Source organism: Lynx canadensis, chromosome B1 (genome assembly GCF_007474595.2).
Source record: "Lynx canadensis isolate LIC74 chromosome B1, mLynCan4.pri.v2, whole genome shotgun sequence".
Taxonomy (NCBI): domain Eukaryota; kingdom Metazoa; phylum Chordata; class Mammalia; order Carnivora; family Felidae; genus Lynx; species Lynx canadensis.
The window spans coordinates 161,197,672-161,218,552 of record NC_044306.2 but is presented as its reverse complement, the minus strand read 5'-3'; the positions used below and the strand labels follow the sequence as shown (position 1 = coordinate 161,218,552).

General features: G+C 35.8%; 1 protein-coding gene across 4 annotated transcripts in view; it reads left to right on the top strand.

Moving 5' to 3' along the window:
• The window catches only part of EXOC1 (exocyst complex component 1), a 62,034-nt gene extending 52,412 nt beyond the window's left edge, over positions 1-9,622 (top strand). For all 4 annotated transcript variants that reach the window (XM_030313840.2, XM_030313843.2, XM_030313841.1 and 1 more), the window contains 4 exons: positions 2,045-2,228; positions 4,084-4,283; positions 6,645-6,839; positions 8,684-9,622. In XM_030313840.2, coding sequence (XP_030169700.1) covers positions 2,045-2,228; positions 4,084-4,283; positions 6,645-6,839; positions 8,684-8,836 — 732 coding nt within the window. In that variant the 3' untranslated portion in view covers positions 8,837-9,622. The remainder of the gene's footprint in view (positions 1-2,044; positions 2,229-4,083; positions 4,284-6,644; positions 6,840-8,683) is intronic.
• Positions 9,623-20,881: the final 11,259 nt, after the last annotated feature.

Genomic DNA, 20,881 nt, shown 5'->3' with positions numbered 1-20,881 from the left:
AAATAAGACTGTTGTGTCTACACTGAAAATCTGTCACTCAGTGTAGCCACTTTGATTAATGATCTTAGCGAGACCTTCTGGGTAACTTGCAGCTTCTACATCAGCACTTGCTGCCTCACCTTGCACTTTATGTTATGGAGATGGCTTCTTTCCTTAAACCTCATGAACCAACCTCTGCTAGCTTCAGACTTTTCTTCTGCATCTTCCTCACCTCTCTCAACCTTCATAGAATTGAGAAGAGTTAGGTCCTTGCTCTGGATTAGGCTTTGGTTTAAGAGGATGTTGTGGCTGGCTTGATCTTCTATCCTGACCACTCAGATTTTTTCCGTATCAGCAATAAGGCTAATTTGCTTTCTTACCATTTGTGTGTTCACTGGAGTAACACTTTTCATTTCCTTCAAAAACTTTTTCTTTGCATTCACAACTTGACTATTTGACGCAAAAGGCCTACCTTTCAGCGTGTCCTCTTTTGATATGCCTTCCTCACTAGGCTTAATCATTTTTAGTTGTTGATTTAAATTGAGAAACGTGTGGATTATTCCTTTCCCTTGAACACTTAGAGGCCATTATAGGGCTATTAAATGGCCTCATGTCAATATTGTGTCTCAGAAAATAAAATTGTGTCTAGGCCTGAGGAGAGGGAGGGAGATGGAGGAATGGCTGGTTGGTAGAGTAGTCAGAATACACACATTTATTGATTAACTCTGCCAGCTTATACGGACATGGTTTGTGGCAAGCCAAACAAAAGATCATGCATCACAGAAGATCCTTACAAATATAATAATAATGATCAAAAAAGCTTGAAATATTGCCAGTTACCAAAATGTGACATAGAGACATGAAGTTAGCAAATGCTGTTGGAAAAAAGTGAAGCGCAATAAAATGGGTATGCCATAGTAATAAAGATAATATCAAATGGGTGACAGTGCTCCACAGGACTTTCTAATACTAATATCTGTAGCCTGGAAGTAATTACTTTTCTAAGCCACATGTCATTTGATTTTCAAGTTATACCCCCAAAATCATTTATGAAATTTTAGGTAGAAGTAAAAATGATCTTATAGTATTTAGCAGTGTAATTCTTACTGTGAATATATCTAGATCCTCTGAGAAGTACACAGAACCGTAATTGAATTTGTGGATCTTTTTGACCCAAATGTCTAGGTTTTGTCTATATGAGATATCCCTTTTTTACTTTGTCAACATCGCACACAAGCACTTTGCTGAAATAATTTTAGAATAAGTAACTGATGGATACATGGAAAACTATATAGTATGTAAATCTGTAGTAGAAATGCCTGTTCTCCCTCTCTGTTCTCACACCCAGAAATTAAAGAACTGCTCTATCCAAACACAAAATTTAGGCTAATGAGAATTGGAAATGACTATGGTTCTCAAACTTGGCCACATGGCCACCAACCAGAAATAACCTAGAGGAATCCTGTGTGTGCTCTGTTCTCTAGTCTGCCCCAAGATAAACAATTGCCTTATACTTACCTTTCATGAATAACAGAATTGTTTATTGCTTGTTTTTCTTTGAACAAATAAATACTTGAGGTTCACAAGGTTTGATTGTATCTTGTTTTAAATAATTTGGATTTTTTTTCCTTGATATTATTTTCTTAAAATATATGTACTTTTTTAAAATTTGAAGTTTTTATTTAAGTTCTAGTTAGGATACATTTACAGTAAAATTGGTTTCAGGAGTAGAATTCAGTGATTCATCACTTACATATAACACCCAGTGCTCATCACAATAAGTGTCCTCCTTAATACCCATCACCCATTTAGCCCATCCCCCGACCCACATACCTCCATCAACCCTCCGTTTGTTCTCTATAGTTAAGAGTCTCTTATGGTTTTAATTTATGAAAATAGTTTTTCTTGGTTATCCCTATCGTATTAATCTGTAATTAGTAAACATCCAAAATGTTCTAGGTACTAAATTATGTCCTGCCACTATGATGTATACATTTGCTTATGACTATATGTTGTTTCTAAGCTGCCTGGCTCTTTCTCTCCCTTGCTTTCTGCCTAACATTAGAGTAATCAAATAAGGCAAATGGAAGAAGTAAAGATCTCAAAAAAGAGTAAAGTAGGAATTCTTCCATTTGTTGCTGAATTTGAAGAATTTGCTGGACTCGCAGAATCGATCTTTAAAAATGCTGAGCGTCGTGGAGATCTAGATAAAGCATATACCAAACTTATCAGAGGAGTATTTGTTAATGGTAAGCTTTTGTTATGTTCTAAAGAATTTTTTGGTTGGTTGTTTCCACTATTATGGTAATTCAAGTTGGAGGATAGATACATTCATTTTCCATATTCTATAGTCTTTTTTAACTTTCTGAAAGTAATTATTTCTTGAACCTGAAAAATAAAACCCATTCATATCCATCAGGAACCACTTCTATTTTAGGGTTCATATGGGCTTATCGCTATGCAAAATTGAAATTCCTTTTTTAATCCCCAAAAATGACCTTTCAAAAAAATTTAAAAATTAAAAATGAGATTTTACATTTGCAGCTTAGCAAATGTCTGTGTAACCTTAAGCAAATCAATATACTTCTTTAGGCCTCAGTTTTCATTTCTGTCCCATAAGGTAGATTAATGCTAAAATACTATATAATTCACTGTCTTCCTGTAGTATCAGATCCCACAATTAAGTTACAGAAACAGTAGGATGTGCCATTTAGTTTCAGATAAATGATCTGATTGCATGTAGTCAGGAATTTTAAAAGCTGAAACAATTGACAGGAAGAGGAATCATCTTACCAATCACATATAACATTTTCGGTGGGATCAGGTCAAGGGAAAGATGGATAAATTACATGATTGGATGTTTGTATGGTTGAGATTTCTTTTGAAATTCACAGTAGCTTTTCTTTGTCTGGTTGTAAAGTAATACATGCTTATTACACACCCCCAAAAATAAAAAAACAAATTTTAAAAATCAAGAAGAAAATAATTTGTAATCTCATCAGGCAGAGATAACATTTAATTTTTATCCTTCCAAACTGTTTAATATTTCTCCTTCATATATATGTGTATGTTGAGTGTGTGTGTGTGTGTGTGTGTGTGTGTTCTTTAATATAACCTGCTACTCCATAATTCTAGTGCCTTTCCTTGTCAATTTATGTTATTACTATAATCATTTTCATGACCGCATAGTATTCCATGTGTTATTATTTATCAAATCTCCTATTAATAAGCATTTAGTTTGTTTCTAATTTTTTGCATATATTTTTGTATTCTTGTCCAGTCATTTCCTTGGGGTAAATTACTGGAAATGGAATTACCAGGTCAAAAGGTTTGCATATATCTCAAGGCCTTTGCCAAATTGCCATACAGAAAGGTTAAACCAGTTTAGTGTTCTGAACGGTTGGTGAGAGTTTTCATCACATCTCATTAATGCTGGATATTAGTAGACATTATCAGTCTTTTTATTCTTTGTCGACCTAATAGGCTATAAATTGATTTTGTTTATGGTTGGTTTTTTTTTTTTTTTGTTTTTTGTTTTTTGTTTTTTGTTTTTTTACCATGCAAGAGCTTTGAAATTTCATGTCAGATTTATTTATCTTTCCCTTTATGACTTCTAAGTTTTTGGACCATTCTTAAAAAGGTCATGCTATCACAAAAGTTTTTTTTTTTTTTTTAATTAGCTTTATTTTCCCTGGTACTTGTGATTGTATTTGTTTATTTATTTGCTTTCTACATTTTTAAGTACTTGAGCAATTTAGAATTTCTTTGGCTGAAAATTGCAAATAGGAATCCAGATTTAGTGTATTTGAAATATTTGTATATATGCAAATGTGTATATATACACATTTATATACACAGACACACACACACACACACACACACACACACATATATATATATATATATATATATATGACTGTTTTAGAGTGATTTTTTAATTAGATTTAAGTGGATATGAAAACCCTTTAGTATATTTTATTAAGTCCAGAAATGTGCTTACTTCTTAAACTTACAAATGAAAAAAATCATGTAAATATTTTTATAGCTAAATATGGTCCTATTCATATCAAAATGTTATTGTATTTTTTCTCTTTTTGATTTTAGTGGAGAAAGTAGCAAATGAAAGCCAGAAGACCCCCAGGGATGTAGTTATGATGGAAAACTTTCACCATATTTTTGCAACACTGTCTCGTTTGAAAATCTCATGTCTAGAAGCTGAAAAAAAAGAAGCCAAACAAAAATACACAGATCACCTTCAGTCTTATGTCATTTACTCTTTAGGACAACCTCTTGAAAAGCTAAATGTAAGTATATTTTCATTCAGTGAATTTTCCTGATTTTGAACCTGTATATCATATATTTAGATATGAATAACACAAACATTCATACTAATTTGCTCATGTATTGATGCAAAAGGATAAGGAAGGAGGGACTCAGTTATCAAAGGTTCCAGTGTGCTAAGACACTATTAGGTGCTCTATACCTTGTTTTAATTCTTGCGAAAAATGATCTGGGCTAAGGTAGCATCAACCCATTTTACAAATGAAGAAACTGAAAGTAAATAAACTTGCTTGAAGTCATAATAACTGGCAAGTAGCAAAGCTGGGGGAATGAACCCTAGATTAGGCTTTTCCATTGTACCAGGTTCTCTTTTTTCCTCATAAATGGCTCATCTCTAACCCTAGTTCAAATGAAGATTTTGAAAACTTTATCAAGATAAAAGGAAAACCAAAAATTGCTTTTTTCATTACCTTTTTCTTTCACTTCCTTTTCTGAAGTGAGTCATTCTCCAGAGCATATTTGATTATTACAATTAAGAATGGATGGTTTTAGAGAACTTTACAATAGTGGAAGCTTCAGTGGACCCTTCTAGATAACTTTGTCCACAATGTGATTAGTGCTCTTTCATAAGTTTTTAACTTGAAATTAGAGCCAAAATATATATATGTTGTCAACAACAAATGCTTAAAAGACATTTAATCAAATCCACAACCAATTCCTTCTAAAACTTAAGAACAGACAGATATTATTTCTCTAGGGTAAAAGGTCTTTCTCAGACCTAAAGTCTACTTGGTACTTAACTGCAACATTAGAACCATTCCCTTTGAAATAAAATTTAAAGCAGAATCATTGCTAGATCCTTTAATATTTAACATTGTTACGGAAGCTCTAGCCAATGCAATAAGACCAGAAACATAAATAAAAGATATGGAAAGGAAAGTTAAGGTTATAATTACCTATATATAATAGGTTGAAATTACTGATCTATGATAAAGTAGCAGGATTTGAAATAAGTGTATAAAAAAATAATTTATTTCTGGTATGTTATAACAAGCAATTAAAAGGTTATGGAGAAACGGGCACCTGGGTGGCTCAGTCAGTTCAGTGTGTGACTCTTGATTTTGGCTCAGGTCATGATATCACAGTTTATGAGAGCAAGCCCTACATAGGGCTCTGCACTGCCAACACAGGGGCTACCTGAGATTTTCTCTCCCCCCACCCCCGGTGCTTCCCTGCTTGCATGTGCACATGCACACACACAATCTCTCTCTCTCCTTGTCTCAAAATAAACAGATGAACTTAAAAAAAAAAAAGTTTATGTAGAAACAAAATTTTTAAAAGCACCAGGAATAAATTTATCAAAAAATTATTAGCAAAAGCATAATAATTTAATGAAAAACAAATAGTACTTGCCAAGAAAATTTTAGAGAAAAGTAACGAGAGGAGATTTGGCTTGTCAGCGTTAAATCATATTGTACAGTACTCACATAAAGGCGTGTCAATCAATAAAACTGCATATTTAAAAAACAAATATATTTCAAAGACGACCTGAAATGAATATTTGTAACAATACAATAGTCAGTATATTTAATATAAAATGCCTTTTTAAAATCAATAAGGAAAGCACTAAGATCCCAATGTATAAATGGGCAAGTGTTCTGAATATACTATAAAATATGAAAGCAGATTAATTTCATTTAAAGCCAAAGAGTCGTGAAATAAAACAACAAATAAACCTTTTCAACTCATCAAAATGTAATTTCTTTAAATTGTGGTAATTCTGATGATTATGTGGTAAGTAGCAGTTTCATGTCCTATAGATAGAAATATAAAGTGATTGAACTTGGAAGCAAATTATGTATTTGAAGAATCTTCAGAATACTTAAAATGATGCTCCTCAACTAAGGAATCATAGACCTTGAAATTTGTACTGGAAAGTAATCAGTATTGTGGGTAAATACTTTTGTATGAAAAATATTTATGACCACTGTGTGTACAATAAATTTCTTTTAATTGGAGTAGATTTTGCCAACTCTGAAAAAGTGAAAAATGTTAAATATCCAATACAGGAGCAATGAATAAATTGTAGTTCAGCCATTAGATAGAACATTATGCAGCTGTTAAAATTTATAGTTTGGAGAAAACAAAATATTAAATGGGAAATACAACATATAATATAACCTAATTTATATATTTACAAGAAAAGACTAGAAGGAAATCTCAAATGTTAACAGTGGTTATCTCTGAGTAGTGTGATACATTTTTAATATATTTTCTGAGTTTAATACAGTGAATAAATACTATTTTATAATGAGGGTTTTTTTTTTAATTTAAGTGGTAATAAAAGCAGTGCTTAGCCATTATTTCTTTTCATTTCCTTGAAGCATTTCTTTGAAGGTGTTGAAGCTCGTGTGGCACAGGGTATAAGAGAGGAGGAAGTAAGCTATCAACTTGCATTTAACAAACAAGAACTTCGTAAAGTCATTAAAGAGTATCCTGGAAAGGAAGTGAAAAAAGGTCTAGATAACCTCTACAAAAAGGTTGATAAACATTTATGCGAAGAGGAGAACTTACTTCAGGTATGCTTAGTTCCTTTAACCATCCTAGATTGCACATCTTTACATATATTGCTTTTCTCCAGGAGTCATCTAGAAAGGCTACAGATTTTCTATTTTAGTGCAGGAGGAAAGTTCCATAAATTATAGGCCAGATTAATGAGTTGTGAGGAAGAAAGGAACAACATTGATAATATAAGTTTATATGGCTATTCCTGTTTATCTTATATTTCTGCTTTATTGTTTTGAGACATTAGTTGTTTTGCTTAGGGCTGTGGGTTTTTTTGAGGTTTTTGTTTGTTTGTTTTTTAGATTTGAGGAAGGTAACTAAATGGAATAGAGCATAGTACAGCGGAGTGATGCTGAGCATGGGGGCCAGAGTTAGAAATGCAGCTCTAGATTAAGTTGTATGACTTTAGGCAAGTTGCTTAACCTCTCTGAGCCTCAATTTTCTTATTTGAAAAGTGGAAATAATACCTCCCTCATATAGTGGACACTACTATTATTGTCATTGCCATTTTACAGATGAGAAAATCAAAAGCTTAGGGAGGTGGAGTAACATGACCAAGATCTCATAGCTAACGGATGGTAGAGCCAGATTTAAACCCCAAATTGAGCCATTTTTCTTAAACCATACTGAAAGACCCAGACGTGAGTGAGAATAATTCAGATTTCAACATCATCACAGGCTTCATGAGGGTTATTGCATTTGTGTCAGCCTCTGAAATTCAAGTAGGTACAGATAAAGCAAAAGGAGTGACATTCCAGGTGGAAGAAATACCATGAGCTAAAAGATGTAAAGCCAAAAGTGTAATACTCTTTAGCAAATAGACTTAAGGTGACAGGAATTTAGTATTTATGATGTTTAGGGTTTATGAGGAAAAATCCTGGAAGAATACTATCTGTTGGATAGTGATGATGGTCATAGCACCCGCCCTCACCAGCTAGTCATGAGATATAAATAGGATGATACATATATAAAGCCTTTGTACTGTGCTGATACACAGTAAGCATCAATAAATGTAACCTGTTATGGATGCCTGGGTGGCTCAGTCGTTGAAGAATCCAACTCTTGATATCGGCTCAGGTTGTAATTTTGTGGTTATGAGTTTGAGCCCTACCTTGGGCTCTGTGCTGAGCATGGATTCTGCTTGAGATTCTCTCACTCCATCTCTCTCTGTCCCTCCCCTGCTCACACTCACTCTCTCTTTCAGAAAAAAAAATAAACATTGAAAAAATAAATAAATAAATGTAACCTGTTAGTATTAGCTAATATGTCAATGTAAAATCAGATTCTGCCTTGATAGGTGTCTACATAATTATTCCCACTGCTAAATCATAAATCCTTGGATTGCAGATAATCCATCTTGGTGTCCTTCATAGCATCAAGCAATGTTTTGTATCATCAATTTTAGCTAAAGAACTTTTTAAACTTTCATCTGAAATGAAATTTAAGCATTAACTGTTGCATTCCATTTAATTACTAGTCTTAGTTCCATATATAATTGTGTAAATACACATCTGTATTGGATATTGTAGTAGATATAATAATGGCTAAAATGTAATGAGTGCTTGCTATGTCAAACATGTTCTAAGCACTTTACATACATGCACTCATTAATCCTCACAAGAAATTTATGAGGAAGGTATCATTGTTACTACCCCGGCTTACAGATGAGGAGCTTGAGGCACAGGGTAGTGATTCAACATAATCAGGGTCACATATGTTCTAAGTCTAAGGAGCCAGGGTGCATGTTCTTAACCATTACACTGCTAAATTCTTAGAATATGTCTTGACATTATTTCTACTTAACTTGATTATATATTTCCATTCATAATTTAGTAACTTATTTTCATTTTTATAATAGGTGGTGTGGCACTCTATGCAAGATGAATTTATACGCCAGTATAAGCACTTTGAAGGTTTGATAGCTCGCTGTTATCCTGGATCTGGCGTTACGATGGAATTCACCATTCAGGACATTCTGGATTATTGTTCCAGCATTGCACAGTCCCACTAAAACAGAAGAGATAGATGAAAGAAGTGTCTACTATTGTGTGTGTGTGTGTGTGTGTGTGTGTGTGTGTGTGTGTGTGTGGCAAGAAAAGATTTAGGTGCTAGGTTGCCCCTGCTGCTTTAAGTCAACAGACTGGATAGGAGGAGTGGGTATATGCAACTTCCCTTACCTGTGTAACTAATAACATGAGACTTCCCTGTTACAGGTGGTTGCTTGGCCATATGTGCTAACAGGGGCATGTGAAAGGAAAAACAGCAAATTGAGTGTCCCAAAAAGTGAAAGATAAATGAAAAAAACACTGGGTACACCAGACACTATTCAAAATTATCAAGTAACTGTCTTGAGAACCCAGACTTGAACTTTATGTATTATTAAATGTCAGGTAAATGGGTAATACCATACTACAAATATTCAAGAACAAAAGTACCAATTTATGTAGCAGTTTTATTTACCCAGTAGGTTGTGTACTAACTTAAAGCATTTCTCTCATCATAAAATGCCTTTAGCATTCTTCTGTAACTGAACAGAAAGTTTTCTTTTATTGCCTAGTTTCTTGTATTTGAGAATAGTTATCCTGTGTGTAATGCATTGAAAGTTCTTCAGTTTTCACCAATTCACTATTGCTTTCAAATCATGTAACTACTAAAATATTGTACAGAATTTTTCCCTCTGTCTAACTAATGTGTATATGGACAGGGATCTTGTGATGATCAGTTGTAGACTTAGATTTTGAGGATTATGTGACTCTGTGTAGCAATGAATCTGAAATAAAGACATTTTCAAAAAAAATTTTTTTCAGAAAAGTTAAAATTTGGTAATATCATTCTTAGATCTGTTATTTGCTATTTTTTGTATAAAAGCAAATTCTTATAAAATCAGTAAACAAAAATTACATGTTCATTTACAATAAAACACTTAAGAGTATAATAAGAAAAATAAAACCATTTATAATAGCATCAAAAATGTTTAGTATTTAGGACTAAATCTAACAAACCATTGTACTATTAACTGAAATGTATCTTCTCAGAATTCCTATGTGGAACCCCTAACCAGCATCCCCTCCCCCCCGCCAGAATCTGATTAGAAATAAGGCTTTAAGGAGAGAGATTAAGGTTAAATGGGGTCATAAGTATAACGCCCTGATCCAGTAGAAATCGTACCCTTGTAAGAAGCCACCAGGGCTCTTTGCCATGTGAGGAAACAGCAGGAAGGCAGCCATCTGCAGGCCGGAAAGAGAGCTCACGAGAACCCAACCATGCCAGCACCCTGATCTTGGACTTCCAGCCTCCAAAACTGAGAAAATAAAGTTCTGTTAGTTAACCCACTCAGTCTATGGTATTTTATTATAGCAGCACAAGATGTATAAGACCTTTATGAAGAAAATTATAAAACTATTGAAAGATATTAAAGAAGGCCTACGTAAGTGGAGGAATATTTCATGTGTCCGTGTAAGAACACATAACATAGTAGAAGTGGCAGTTATCCTCAAATGTAAGGATTCAGTACAGATTTCCAATATTCTAGCCCTGTGCCTAACAAGCTTGAAAGTCGCCTCTCCAGTCTAACAAGTGAAAAGCTGAACAAACTGAAAAATCAACTCTTCTTAGATCTGTAAGAGAAGTGAGGTCACAAGGAAAACCACTACTACAATTAGAGAGATCTAACGGTAGAACTTATTGGAGCAGAAACCCACAAGCTGAAACCCACAGGAACCAGTGCCCAGGTAGGGAAAACTGAACTGTACTTAACAATTTGCTTGAGACTGAGTGTGGGTTAAGTCTGAGAAATAAAAATTCCAGGCATCCAGTCCTTGGGAGTCCCTCAGATATTTGTGAGTTTTACATCCCATAGTGCTGCTAGGTTCTCACAGTGAATATCAGAGAAAAATCCCCCTGTGCTTCTGGCAGGGAGGACCTGGGAGAAGGAAATATCCAACTCCAGCTGGCTTAGCCTTGTACATGGAGCAAGGGAAATACCCATCTTCAGTCCACTCTAGTCATCCTTTCCCACATAAAGGGGGAAGGAGGACTGAAAAGCGCAGGTAAAGTTCATAGTCTGGTTGTACAGGCTCACTGAAAGACTGAGACCTATTCATAGGACTATAGAACAGTCCCCCCCTCCCCACCGCCAACACCTCACCACCACATTACTAATGGCCTGTTTACAGCAGTTCCTTTTACCCAGTACATCACATCTGGCTATGAAGGAAAAAATTACAAGACACATTCAAGGCAAAAAAAAAAAAAAAAAAAACCAAAAAACAAAAAAAACAACAGTTTGACGACATAGAGCAAACATCAGAGCAAGACTCAGATACAACAGGGTTGTTGGAATTATCAGACCAGCAATTTGAAACAACTATAATTAAGATGCTGAGTGCTCTAATGGGTAAGATAGAGAGCATGCCAGAATAGATGGGCAACATACGCAGCGATGGAAATTCCAAAAAAAACCCAGGAAATCCTAATGATCAAAACACTGTAACAGAAATGAAGAATGCCCTTGATGAGCGTATTAGTGGACTGGACACAGCTAAGGAATCTCTGAGCTTGAGGATGTCTCAGTAGAAACTTCCAAAGCCAAACATAAAGAGAATAGAGACTAGAAGGGGGAAAAAACAACGAAAGCCTAGAATATCCAAAGACTGGGACAATTACAAAAGGTATAATGCGCATGTAATGGGAATACCAGAAGAAGAGAGAAAGGTGTCTCAGACTTCAAGTCTGGAGTTCTCTCTTGTCCAGGAAGAGAACGGATGCAGAATTAAATGCGAGAGAGGCTAATATCCAGGAGGAGACAAGAGTAAGGGTCATTGCTCCATTTTTATTAGGATCAGAAGGCTTACAAATGTGATGGACATGCAGAAAGAGACAGTGAAACAGTGAACATTAAATCTTATGTGAGAGAAAGGGAGTTTTGAAGATATCCAGTGTTAGGAGTTTGGGTCAAAAGAAAACAAAATCCCTGCACTGAGCAGATGACTGTTTACAGCAGGCATGAGGGGCCTCACATATTTGTCTTAACTTGCCTAGGGGATAAGACATGGAACATGCTACCTCAGGGTCAACAAGGCACCTTTCTTTTGCTAATTAGCTCCCCTCTGGGCAATTTCACCCTGCTCCCAGGGGTCTATAGCCCTGTTTACCTATTTACCTATTCTAGACATCCAACCTATGGAAGTGGATTTTTACTTTTGTACTATGCTGGGGGCACTTTGGCCCTGTTTACCTAATCTTGGATGCTTTCATCCTAAACCTTGTTAACCCATTGGTGCAAGCTCAGATATTTCCTAAACTTATTCCCCACAGAAAGGAAGAGAAGAAATATTTGAAACAATAATGATTGAGAAGTCCCCTGAGTTAGTGACCAACACCAAACTTGTCCACTGATCCAGGAAGCTGTTCCAGAAAACAAGAGCAGGATGAATGCCCAAAAAGCTACACCTACACATATCATTATCAAGCCATAGAAAATCAAAGATTAAAAAAAAAAAAAATCCTGAAAGAAGAAGAGGAAAACAAAGACCTCACTTCTTGGAGAACAAGGATAAGAATTACGTTTGACTTCTCAGAAACCAAGTGAGCAAGAAGAGAGTGGAGTGAAATATTGGAAGTATTGAGAGAAAAAAACCCACCAACCTAGAATTCTATATCCTGGGAAATTATCCTTCAAGGGTAGTGAAGGAGAGAGAAAGACTTTCTCAAATGAGCAAAAATTGAGGGAATTTGTTGCTAGTACACTTGCCTTGCAACAAATATTAAAAGAACTTCTTTAGAAGGAAAATGATAGAGGTCAGAAACTCAGATCTACATAAACAGAGAGCACCAGAGGAGGAATAAGTGAATGTAAAATAAAAACTTTTATTTTTCTTGTTCTTAATTGATCTAAGAGTTTGTTCCAAATAATAATAGCAACAACATATTCAATTATTTATGTGTGTGTGTGTGTGTGTGTATGTGTGTGTGCTTATGTATTTTATGTATAAGTGAAATGAATGATAGCAATGATACAAAGAATGAGAGGAATTAGGATTATTTTGTTTTTATAAAGTACTCTTCCTATCCCTGAAGTGGTATAGGGTGATTTGAAAGATTTGGATTATTTGTAAATATATATTGCAAACTCGAGGGCAACCACCCGGAAAAGTTTAAAAAGAAGTGTAATTAATATCCTAAGAAAGGAGAGAAAATGGAATCATCTAAAATGCTCAGTTAAAACCACAAAAGACAAAAAAAAAAAAAAAGACAAAACTAGGAACAATGAACAAGTGCAACAATTAGAAAACAGTAACAAATATTGTAGCTACTTATTCAACTATATTAAAAATTATTTTAAATGTCAATGGTTTAAATGCACTAATTGAAAGAGAGATTGCCAGAGTGGATCAAAAAATAAGACCCAACAGGGGCGCCTGGGTGGCTCAGTCAGTTGAGCGTCCAACTTCTGCTCAGGTCATGATTTCATGGTCCGTGAGTTCGAGCCCCGCGTCAGGCTCTGTGCTGACAACTTGAAGCCTGGAGCCTGCTTTGGATTCTGTGTTTCCCTCTCTCTCTGCCCCTCCCCCACTCATGCTCTGTCTCTTTCTCTCTCTCTCAAAAATAAATAAACATGAAAAAATTTAGGGGCGCCTGGGTGGCTCAGTGGGTTAAGCGTCCAACTTCGGCTCAGGTCATGATCTCGCAGTCCATGAGTTCGAGCCCCGCGTCGGGCTCTGTGCTGCCAGCTCGGAGCCTGGAGCCTGTTTCAGATTCTGTGTGTGTCTCTCTCTCTCTGACCCTCCCCCGTTCATGCTCTGTCTCTCCCTGTCTCAAAAATAAATAAACGTTAAAAAAAAACAATTAAAAAAAAAAATAAGACCCAACTACAGGCCTACCTTGTTTTATTGCTTCTTGCTTTATTGTGCATTGTTCCAACAGCGTTTCCTCACTCCATGTTTCTGTGCACATCTTGGTAATCCTTGCAGTATTTCAAACATTTTCTTTTTCTTTTTTTTAAATTTATTTATTTATTTATTTGTTTATTTTAATTTGAGAGACTGAGAGCACTAGCAGGTGAGGGACAGAGAAAGAGAGAGAGAGAGAGAGAGAGAGAATCCCAAACAAGCTCAGCACTGTTAGCACAGAGCCCAACGCAGGGCTCAATCCCACAAACTGTGAGATCATGACCTGAGCTGAAACCAAGAGCCAGTTGCTCAACCAACTGAGCAACCCAGGCACCCCTCAAACCTTTTCATTATTGTAATATTTCTTACAGTGATCTGTAATCAGTGATTACAACTTGCTGTTGGCTTAGATAATGGTTAGCATTTTTTAGTAATAAAGTATTCTTTAATTAAGGTATATCCATTATTTTTTTAGACATAATGTTATTGCATACTTAATAAACTACAGAGGGGTGTAAACATAACTTTTATATGCACTGGGAAACCAAAAATTTCATTTGACACATTTTATTGTGGTATTTGTTTTATTGCAGTGACCTCAAAAAAACCTGCAATTATCTCCAAGGTATGCCTATCTGTGTTGGCTGTAATAAACCCACTTTAAATATAAAGACACATATAGATTAAAAGTAAGTGGATGAAAAGGATGCCTGTCTGCCTCAGTTGGTGGATCATGTGACTCTTGGTCTTGGGGTTGTGAGTTCAAGCCCCACGTTGGGTGTATAGATTACTTTAAAATAAAATCTTAAAAAAATAAAAGTAAGTGGATGAAGATATACCATGCTAACATTAATCAAAGCAGGAGTAAATATATTAATTTCGGACAGAGGACTGCAGAGTAAGGAAAGTTATCAGGGATAATGAAGGGAATTATATAATGACAAGTCAATTCTCCAACAAGACATAAAAATCCTTAACATGTATACAGCTAACAACGGACCATTAAAATTCATGAGGCAAAAACTGATGGAACTGCAAGGAGAAATAGATGAATCAACCATTATAGTTGGAGACCTAAATCCACCTCTAAAAAAATAAAATATAAAAGTAAACCCACCTCCTTAAAAAATGGACAGATTGGGACACATGGGTGGTTCAGTCAGTTGAGTGTCTGACTCTTGATTTCAGCTTAGGTCATGATCTCGTGGTTATAGGATCAGGTCCCACACCAGACTCCACACAGAATAGAGCCTGCTTAAGATTCTCTTTCCTTCCCCCCCACTTACACTCTTTCTCTCTCTCAAATTAAAACAAAAAACAAACAAACAAGAAATGGACAGATCCAACAGGCAGAAGAAAATCAGCAAGGACATAACTGAACTCAACAACCTAATCAATCAGTTGGACATAATGGACATCTTTAGACTGCTCAGCAGTAGCAGAATACACATTCTTCTCAAGGTCATATGAAACATTCACCAAGATAGACCACCTTCCGGACCATAAAGTGTACCTTGATAAATTTTTAAAACTAGAAATTATATAGTGCCCACTCTCAGAACACAGTGAAGTTAAACTAAAAATCAGTAACAGAAAGATAGGAAAATCTTAAAATACTTGGAGATGAAAAATTCAATGCAATTCCAGTCAACCTCACAATTCTTTCAGTTTGGTTTTATTTATATGGGAACTGACAAGCTGTTTATAAAATGAAAGAAAAATTTATATAAAATTTACGGCAAAAGAAAAGCTAATGGCCAAGATGCTCCTGAAGAGTGAAGTAGAGTTTCCATACCAATAATTATAATTAAAGCAGGATTGTTATTGGTGCAAAAATAAATCGACCAGTGGAACAAAACTTGAGAGTCCAGGAACAGACCCACATAAATATGGATCTTTACCACACATGTGCCATGGAAAATCAGTGGGGAAAGGATAAATTTGGAGTAAATGGTGCTGGGACAGGTTATCCATAAGAGAAAATGTAGGAATTAGCCCTTACCTCACACCATGTACAAAATGAATTTCACATGGATTTAATTCCTAAATGTGGTAGGCAAAAACATAGAATTTTTAGAAGACAGCATAAGAGAATATCTGTTTTACCTCAGGATGAAGGTTTTGTTAAATAAGCAAATGGCAAATCATAAAGGAAAAAAAGTAATAATTTTGACTTCATTAAATTTAGGAACTTACATTCAACTTTTGATGAAAGTGAAACAACAAACCACAAATAGAGACAATAACTACAACATGTTTAACAACAGCCAAAACTAAAAAAACAAAAAACAAAAAAACCACAAATCCATTAAAAAAAAAAAAAAAAAGACAAAGCAATAGACAAAACGGACAAAAGATAAACTTGTACAAGGCATTTCACAGAAGGAAAGGCAATGGCCAGTGTGAAGCATTTGCCTTTATTTGTCATGGAAATGTAAATTAAATTTAAAAGGATTGAGACCACCAGAACAACAAATGTTTCTGAAAGAATCATAAGTTGGGTACAATCACTTAAACAACTTGACACTATCTAGTAAGGTTAAAGATGAGTGCAACTTAGGACTCTCAAGTAAGCCACTCCTAAGCCCATGTTCCACAGCAGTAGATCTTACCCCTAACTACTATGGTGTGCTTATAAAATACAGATGCCTGGGCTCTCCCCTTCAGAAATTACATTTCAACTGGGCCAAAGTGGAGCCCAGGCACCTATATCTTTCAACGTTTATTTATTTTTGGGACAGAGAGAGACAGAGCAAGAACGGGGGAGGGGCAGAGAGAGAGGGAGACACAGAATCGGAAACAGGCTCCAGGCTCTGAGCCATCAGCCCAGAGCCTGACGCGGGGCTCGAACTCACGGACCGCGAGATCGTGACCTGGCTGAAGTCGGACGCTTAACCGACTGCGCCACCCAGGCGCCCCAGGCACCTATATCTTTTAAAAACACCCCAGTGATTCTGGTACTCAGTGAGTACTGAGAATCACTGCCATAAAGAGACTCATGTACTTAGGCATTAGCAGTCTTAGCAAAGACCCTATCAATACTGTTTGTAATAACAGAAAAAAACCTGCAAAAACCCAAATGTCCATCAACAGAATTAAGGTATACTCATTCAGTAGAATACCTGAATAGTAGTGAAAATGAAAATGAGTGAATTTTACATGCTCACAACAGTGTAGACAAGTGTCAGGAAAATAATGTCAGATGAGAAAAGTCAATCACACAAGAATGCATGCAATATGATTCTATTAATATAAAATTTCAAAGCCCTCCAAATAAAACAATATGTTGTTTGGAGTTACAAATATGGTAAAGCTCGGGAAAAGCAAGGCAACAATGGCAAAATTCTGGAGAGGTGATTAAGGAGAAAGAAGGGAAGTGTTGGTATCTGGCAGGTACACATAGGATTTTAAGGGCATAAATTATAATGTTCTCCAACTGGGCAGTGGATACATGGATTTTATTTTATCATGATTCCTTATCCCTTACATAGACCTTATAAATCTTATTTTATATCAGTTCAACATTTAACTGAAAAACTTTAAGTCAGATTTGTATGTATGTATGTATGTCTTTATTGGTACACATTAAAACCTGAACATTTATAGGTAACAATCTGTGGCCAAAGGAAATCCCATGACTTGATCAAGGTCCAAGCTAAGTATTAACAGAGTTGCTACTCCACACATTAAATTCCCTCTCAAAGTGCTGACTTTGCTTTTCTCTATGGATAACAGGAATGATCCAGATAGAATATACATCACATCTAAGGGCCAACACTGTCTAATATCTCCACTAGCAGGAAAAAGCAATGGATGACTCCCATCAACCATAATTTTCTGGGCCTTAAAGATCTATACTATTGTTTGCTAGAGGGGATAGGCAGAAATGAACAGTGAACTTCTAAACAAAATGCTGAAAATGGTAACTTAAAGGATAACTGTAGGTTAAAAAGTACTGAGAAAGTAAAAATGGCTATAACAGCTTGAATATGTAACAGAAAGATGTCAAAGAACTAGGATTATGAATCCTCATAGTTACCTGCTTTGGAATCTTCTGCATCTGAGATTTTCAAGCTTGAATGAACATATGAAACAAATGGAGATCTTACTGAAATACAGATTGTGATTCAACAGGTTTTGTCTGGTCCAAGATTCTGCACATCTAGCAAGATCCCAAGTAACATCAATGCTGTTGGTCTCTAGGCCACAGTTTGAAATACCAGGCTTTATAATGTAGAGTTATATTATGTATACTTCTGAACAAATCAGGACTAATTGTGTTTTTCTTCCTTGGGAGACAGCTGATATTAACGCTGTGGTTTTAAAAGAGTTCTCAGGTTGCTAAATTTGGTGGCACTGTGCTATAATACTCACGCATCTAAATTCCTAAGTGCATATGATACTGAATGCATTTAGGACTAATTCTTATTTTCAAGAGGATGGGGGAGCAGTCAAAAGGCAGTGGGGTAGATGGAAAGAGAGAGTATGAAAGTATGAAAAAGATGGGGAAAGCAGGTACTAAGAGGCAATGGAGAATATAGCAAGCAAGACAGAGCAACCATCAATCTATGAGCAAATTGCTCAAACGATCTTAAGAAAGCAGCTTCTCTGAGATCAGCATTTCAGTTTAACTCGGTTATGCAAGATGGTGGGTTATTCTAGAAGTTAAATATTTGTCTAGTTAGCTAAAGGAAAGGATAGTGGAGAAGAAAGTAAGAAATTGAAGGGATATGCCCTAATCTGCATTTTATTCTTGTCTCCATTTAATTTTAAACAGCCTTTCCTGATCTTCTTTAACTTAAATTACATTGCCCTGTAATTCTTTTAGAACAGCCTATTCTTTTCTTCCTGGCACTTACTATAATTTGAAATATATTTGTCTTTTTACTTCTTGGTATTGTCTCCCCTACTTAGACCACAAGCTTTATGATTAGGATCAAGACCATTTTGTTCACAGGTATCCATCTACCACATTTAAGTACTTAATAAATACTTTAAAAAGTAAACAGGTAAAGCTTGAATTGTTAATTGATGGAAGAAGGAAACAGTCACTCATAGTTCTTTACTATTTCCTTCGTTATGTAGAGCACAACCATATTCTCAAATGTAGGTGCCATTAGAGCAGAGGCTCTCCCTGATTTGTTCACTGATTGAGCCCAACACCTAATATGCTGCCTTGTCTTAAGTGCTCGCTAACTGGATGTTGAAGACTGATACTCATTCTAGGTACTGAGTGAAGGAACTATTATAAGGAAATTGACCCACCGGATAAAGAAAAATTGTGCTCTGCTCAGTTTTTACTTTATACACACAGGGTCTTGCAAACATAGTAGTACAAATTCAGCAAATGCTTGCTGAAATGAATTGAATGCATGGAGAACCTGTTAGAAAAACTAAACTAAACCAAGTAAACTTGAAGATGTAATTGGCTTTATTAAGTGATTCATGAATCAGGCAGCATCCTATCTAGAGAGTAGGGGGAAGTTCCAAAGGGCTACAGAAAGGGAAAGGTTTTTAAAGGCAGAACAAGAAGATCACAAACAGAAGAAAAAGGATCATTTCAGGTGAGGTCACCTTCATTCAAGGAACAACAGAGTTTTAGTAGGTGGATTACCTCATCTCCCTTTGGGAACTGAAGAGGACCCATGGGTCAGATTAGTGCTGACCAAAAAATTCCTGACTGACTGGTTAAAGGTTACATTGCTGGAGGGTTGAAACTGCAGTTAGGTTAGGTATTATTAGGTCTTGGTTTACTGACTTGGCCTAAGTGACACCATTTGGGGTCTATGGTTGAACGGTATCTTCTGTAGAGTCTAGACTTCTGTAAATTCCTCAGATAGCCAGTGTGGGTTGTGGGGTCTTCCTACTCTTTCTTGCTAACAGAGCTCTACTTTTTATAGGTTAGGAACATGGCCAAACAAAGGCAAGAAAATCAAGATTGAAATAAACCATTGGATCTCAACCTGCTGCATATTAAAATCCCTGGGGAAATGTTTAAAACTGATATCTGCATCTCACCTCAGACAAATAAATAAGAATTTCTGAAGGTGGGGCCCAGGTTTCTTACAAATTTCCTGGGTGATTATAATGGGCAGCCAGGGTTGATCTGGTCCAAGGCAGCCATGACAATCCTATTGTCCTTTGCCTATGTTTGGTTTAGAGGTTATGCATCCGTGTGACCCAGTTTCTGTCGCTGAGATATAAGAGAAAATCTGCTAAGAAGCCCTAGAAAAGATTTTCCACCTTGATGAGAAGTTTATCAGATTTATATAAGGATCTTAATAAGGTTATATACAGGATCTTTTGCCCTTACCTCTTCTTCTGTCTTCATGTATCATGATATGAGGAGATCGTTAGAGCTGCAGTTATAAAAAGGCATGGCGGATGCACTGAGATGACAGAGCACAAAAAGCAAGAGTCTACTTAACTCCGAACTTGCCCAGCCTTCTTGTTATGTGAAATGACCCAATGTCTTTATTATTTAAGCCACAGCTATTTTATGACTTGCAGGTAATTCCCTTTTTCTTCCTACCTATAATATAACCCTTACTCATTCCTTCATTCATAAATGCATCTATTTATCAAAATAAAATGCATAACAGTTAAGAGCACGAGCTTTGCAATCAGACAGCCCTAGGTTTAAGTCCCAGCCCTAAGAAGCTGTTACTAGTTGGGTGTCTCTCTAAGCTTTGTTCCCTCTTCTATAAAAACAATGATGCCCACTTTATAATTTTATAGTGAGAATTAAATGAAATAATATGCAGAAAGTACTTAGCACAGTACCCAGCACTGTACTCAATCAATGATAGCCATTGTTATTACATGCCTGCTCTGTACCAGAAGTTTCCTCTTGTTCCGTTACATTAAAAAAAAAAAAAAAGCGTACCTATTCTGAATGATATTCAGTAATGCATTTGATTATTAAATACTACCTCAGAACTTCCCCAGGCACAGTAACCTTGTTATTCACAATTTATATTTTAGAATTTCCATTGCCTTTCCAAGTATGAAATCTATAACTGAATAGTGATTTGTTTTCTAGACACACTGTATGCAGAGAAAAACGTATTCAATCATCAGTAGTCTGGCTCCATTCATTTGCAATTAAAATTAGAAGGGGAGGGGCATCTGGGTGGCTCAGTCCAACTTCAGACTTCGGCTCAGGT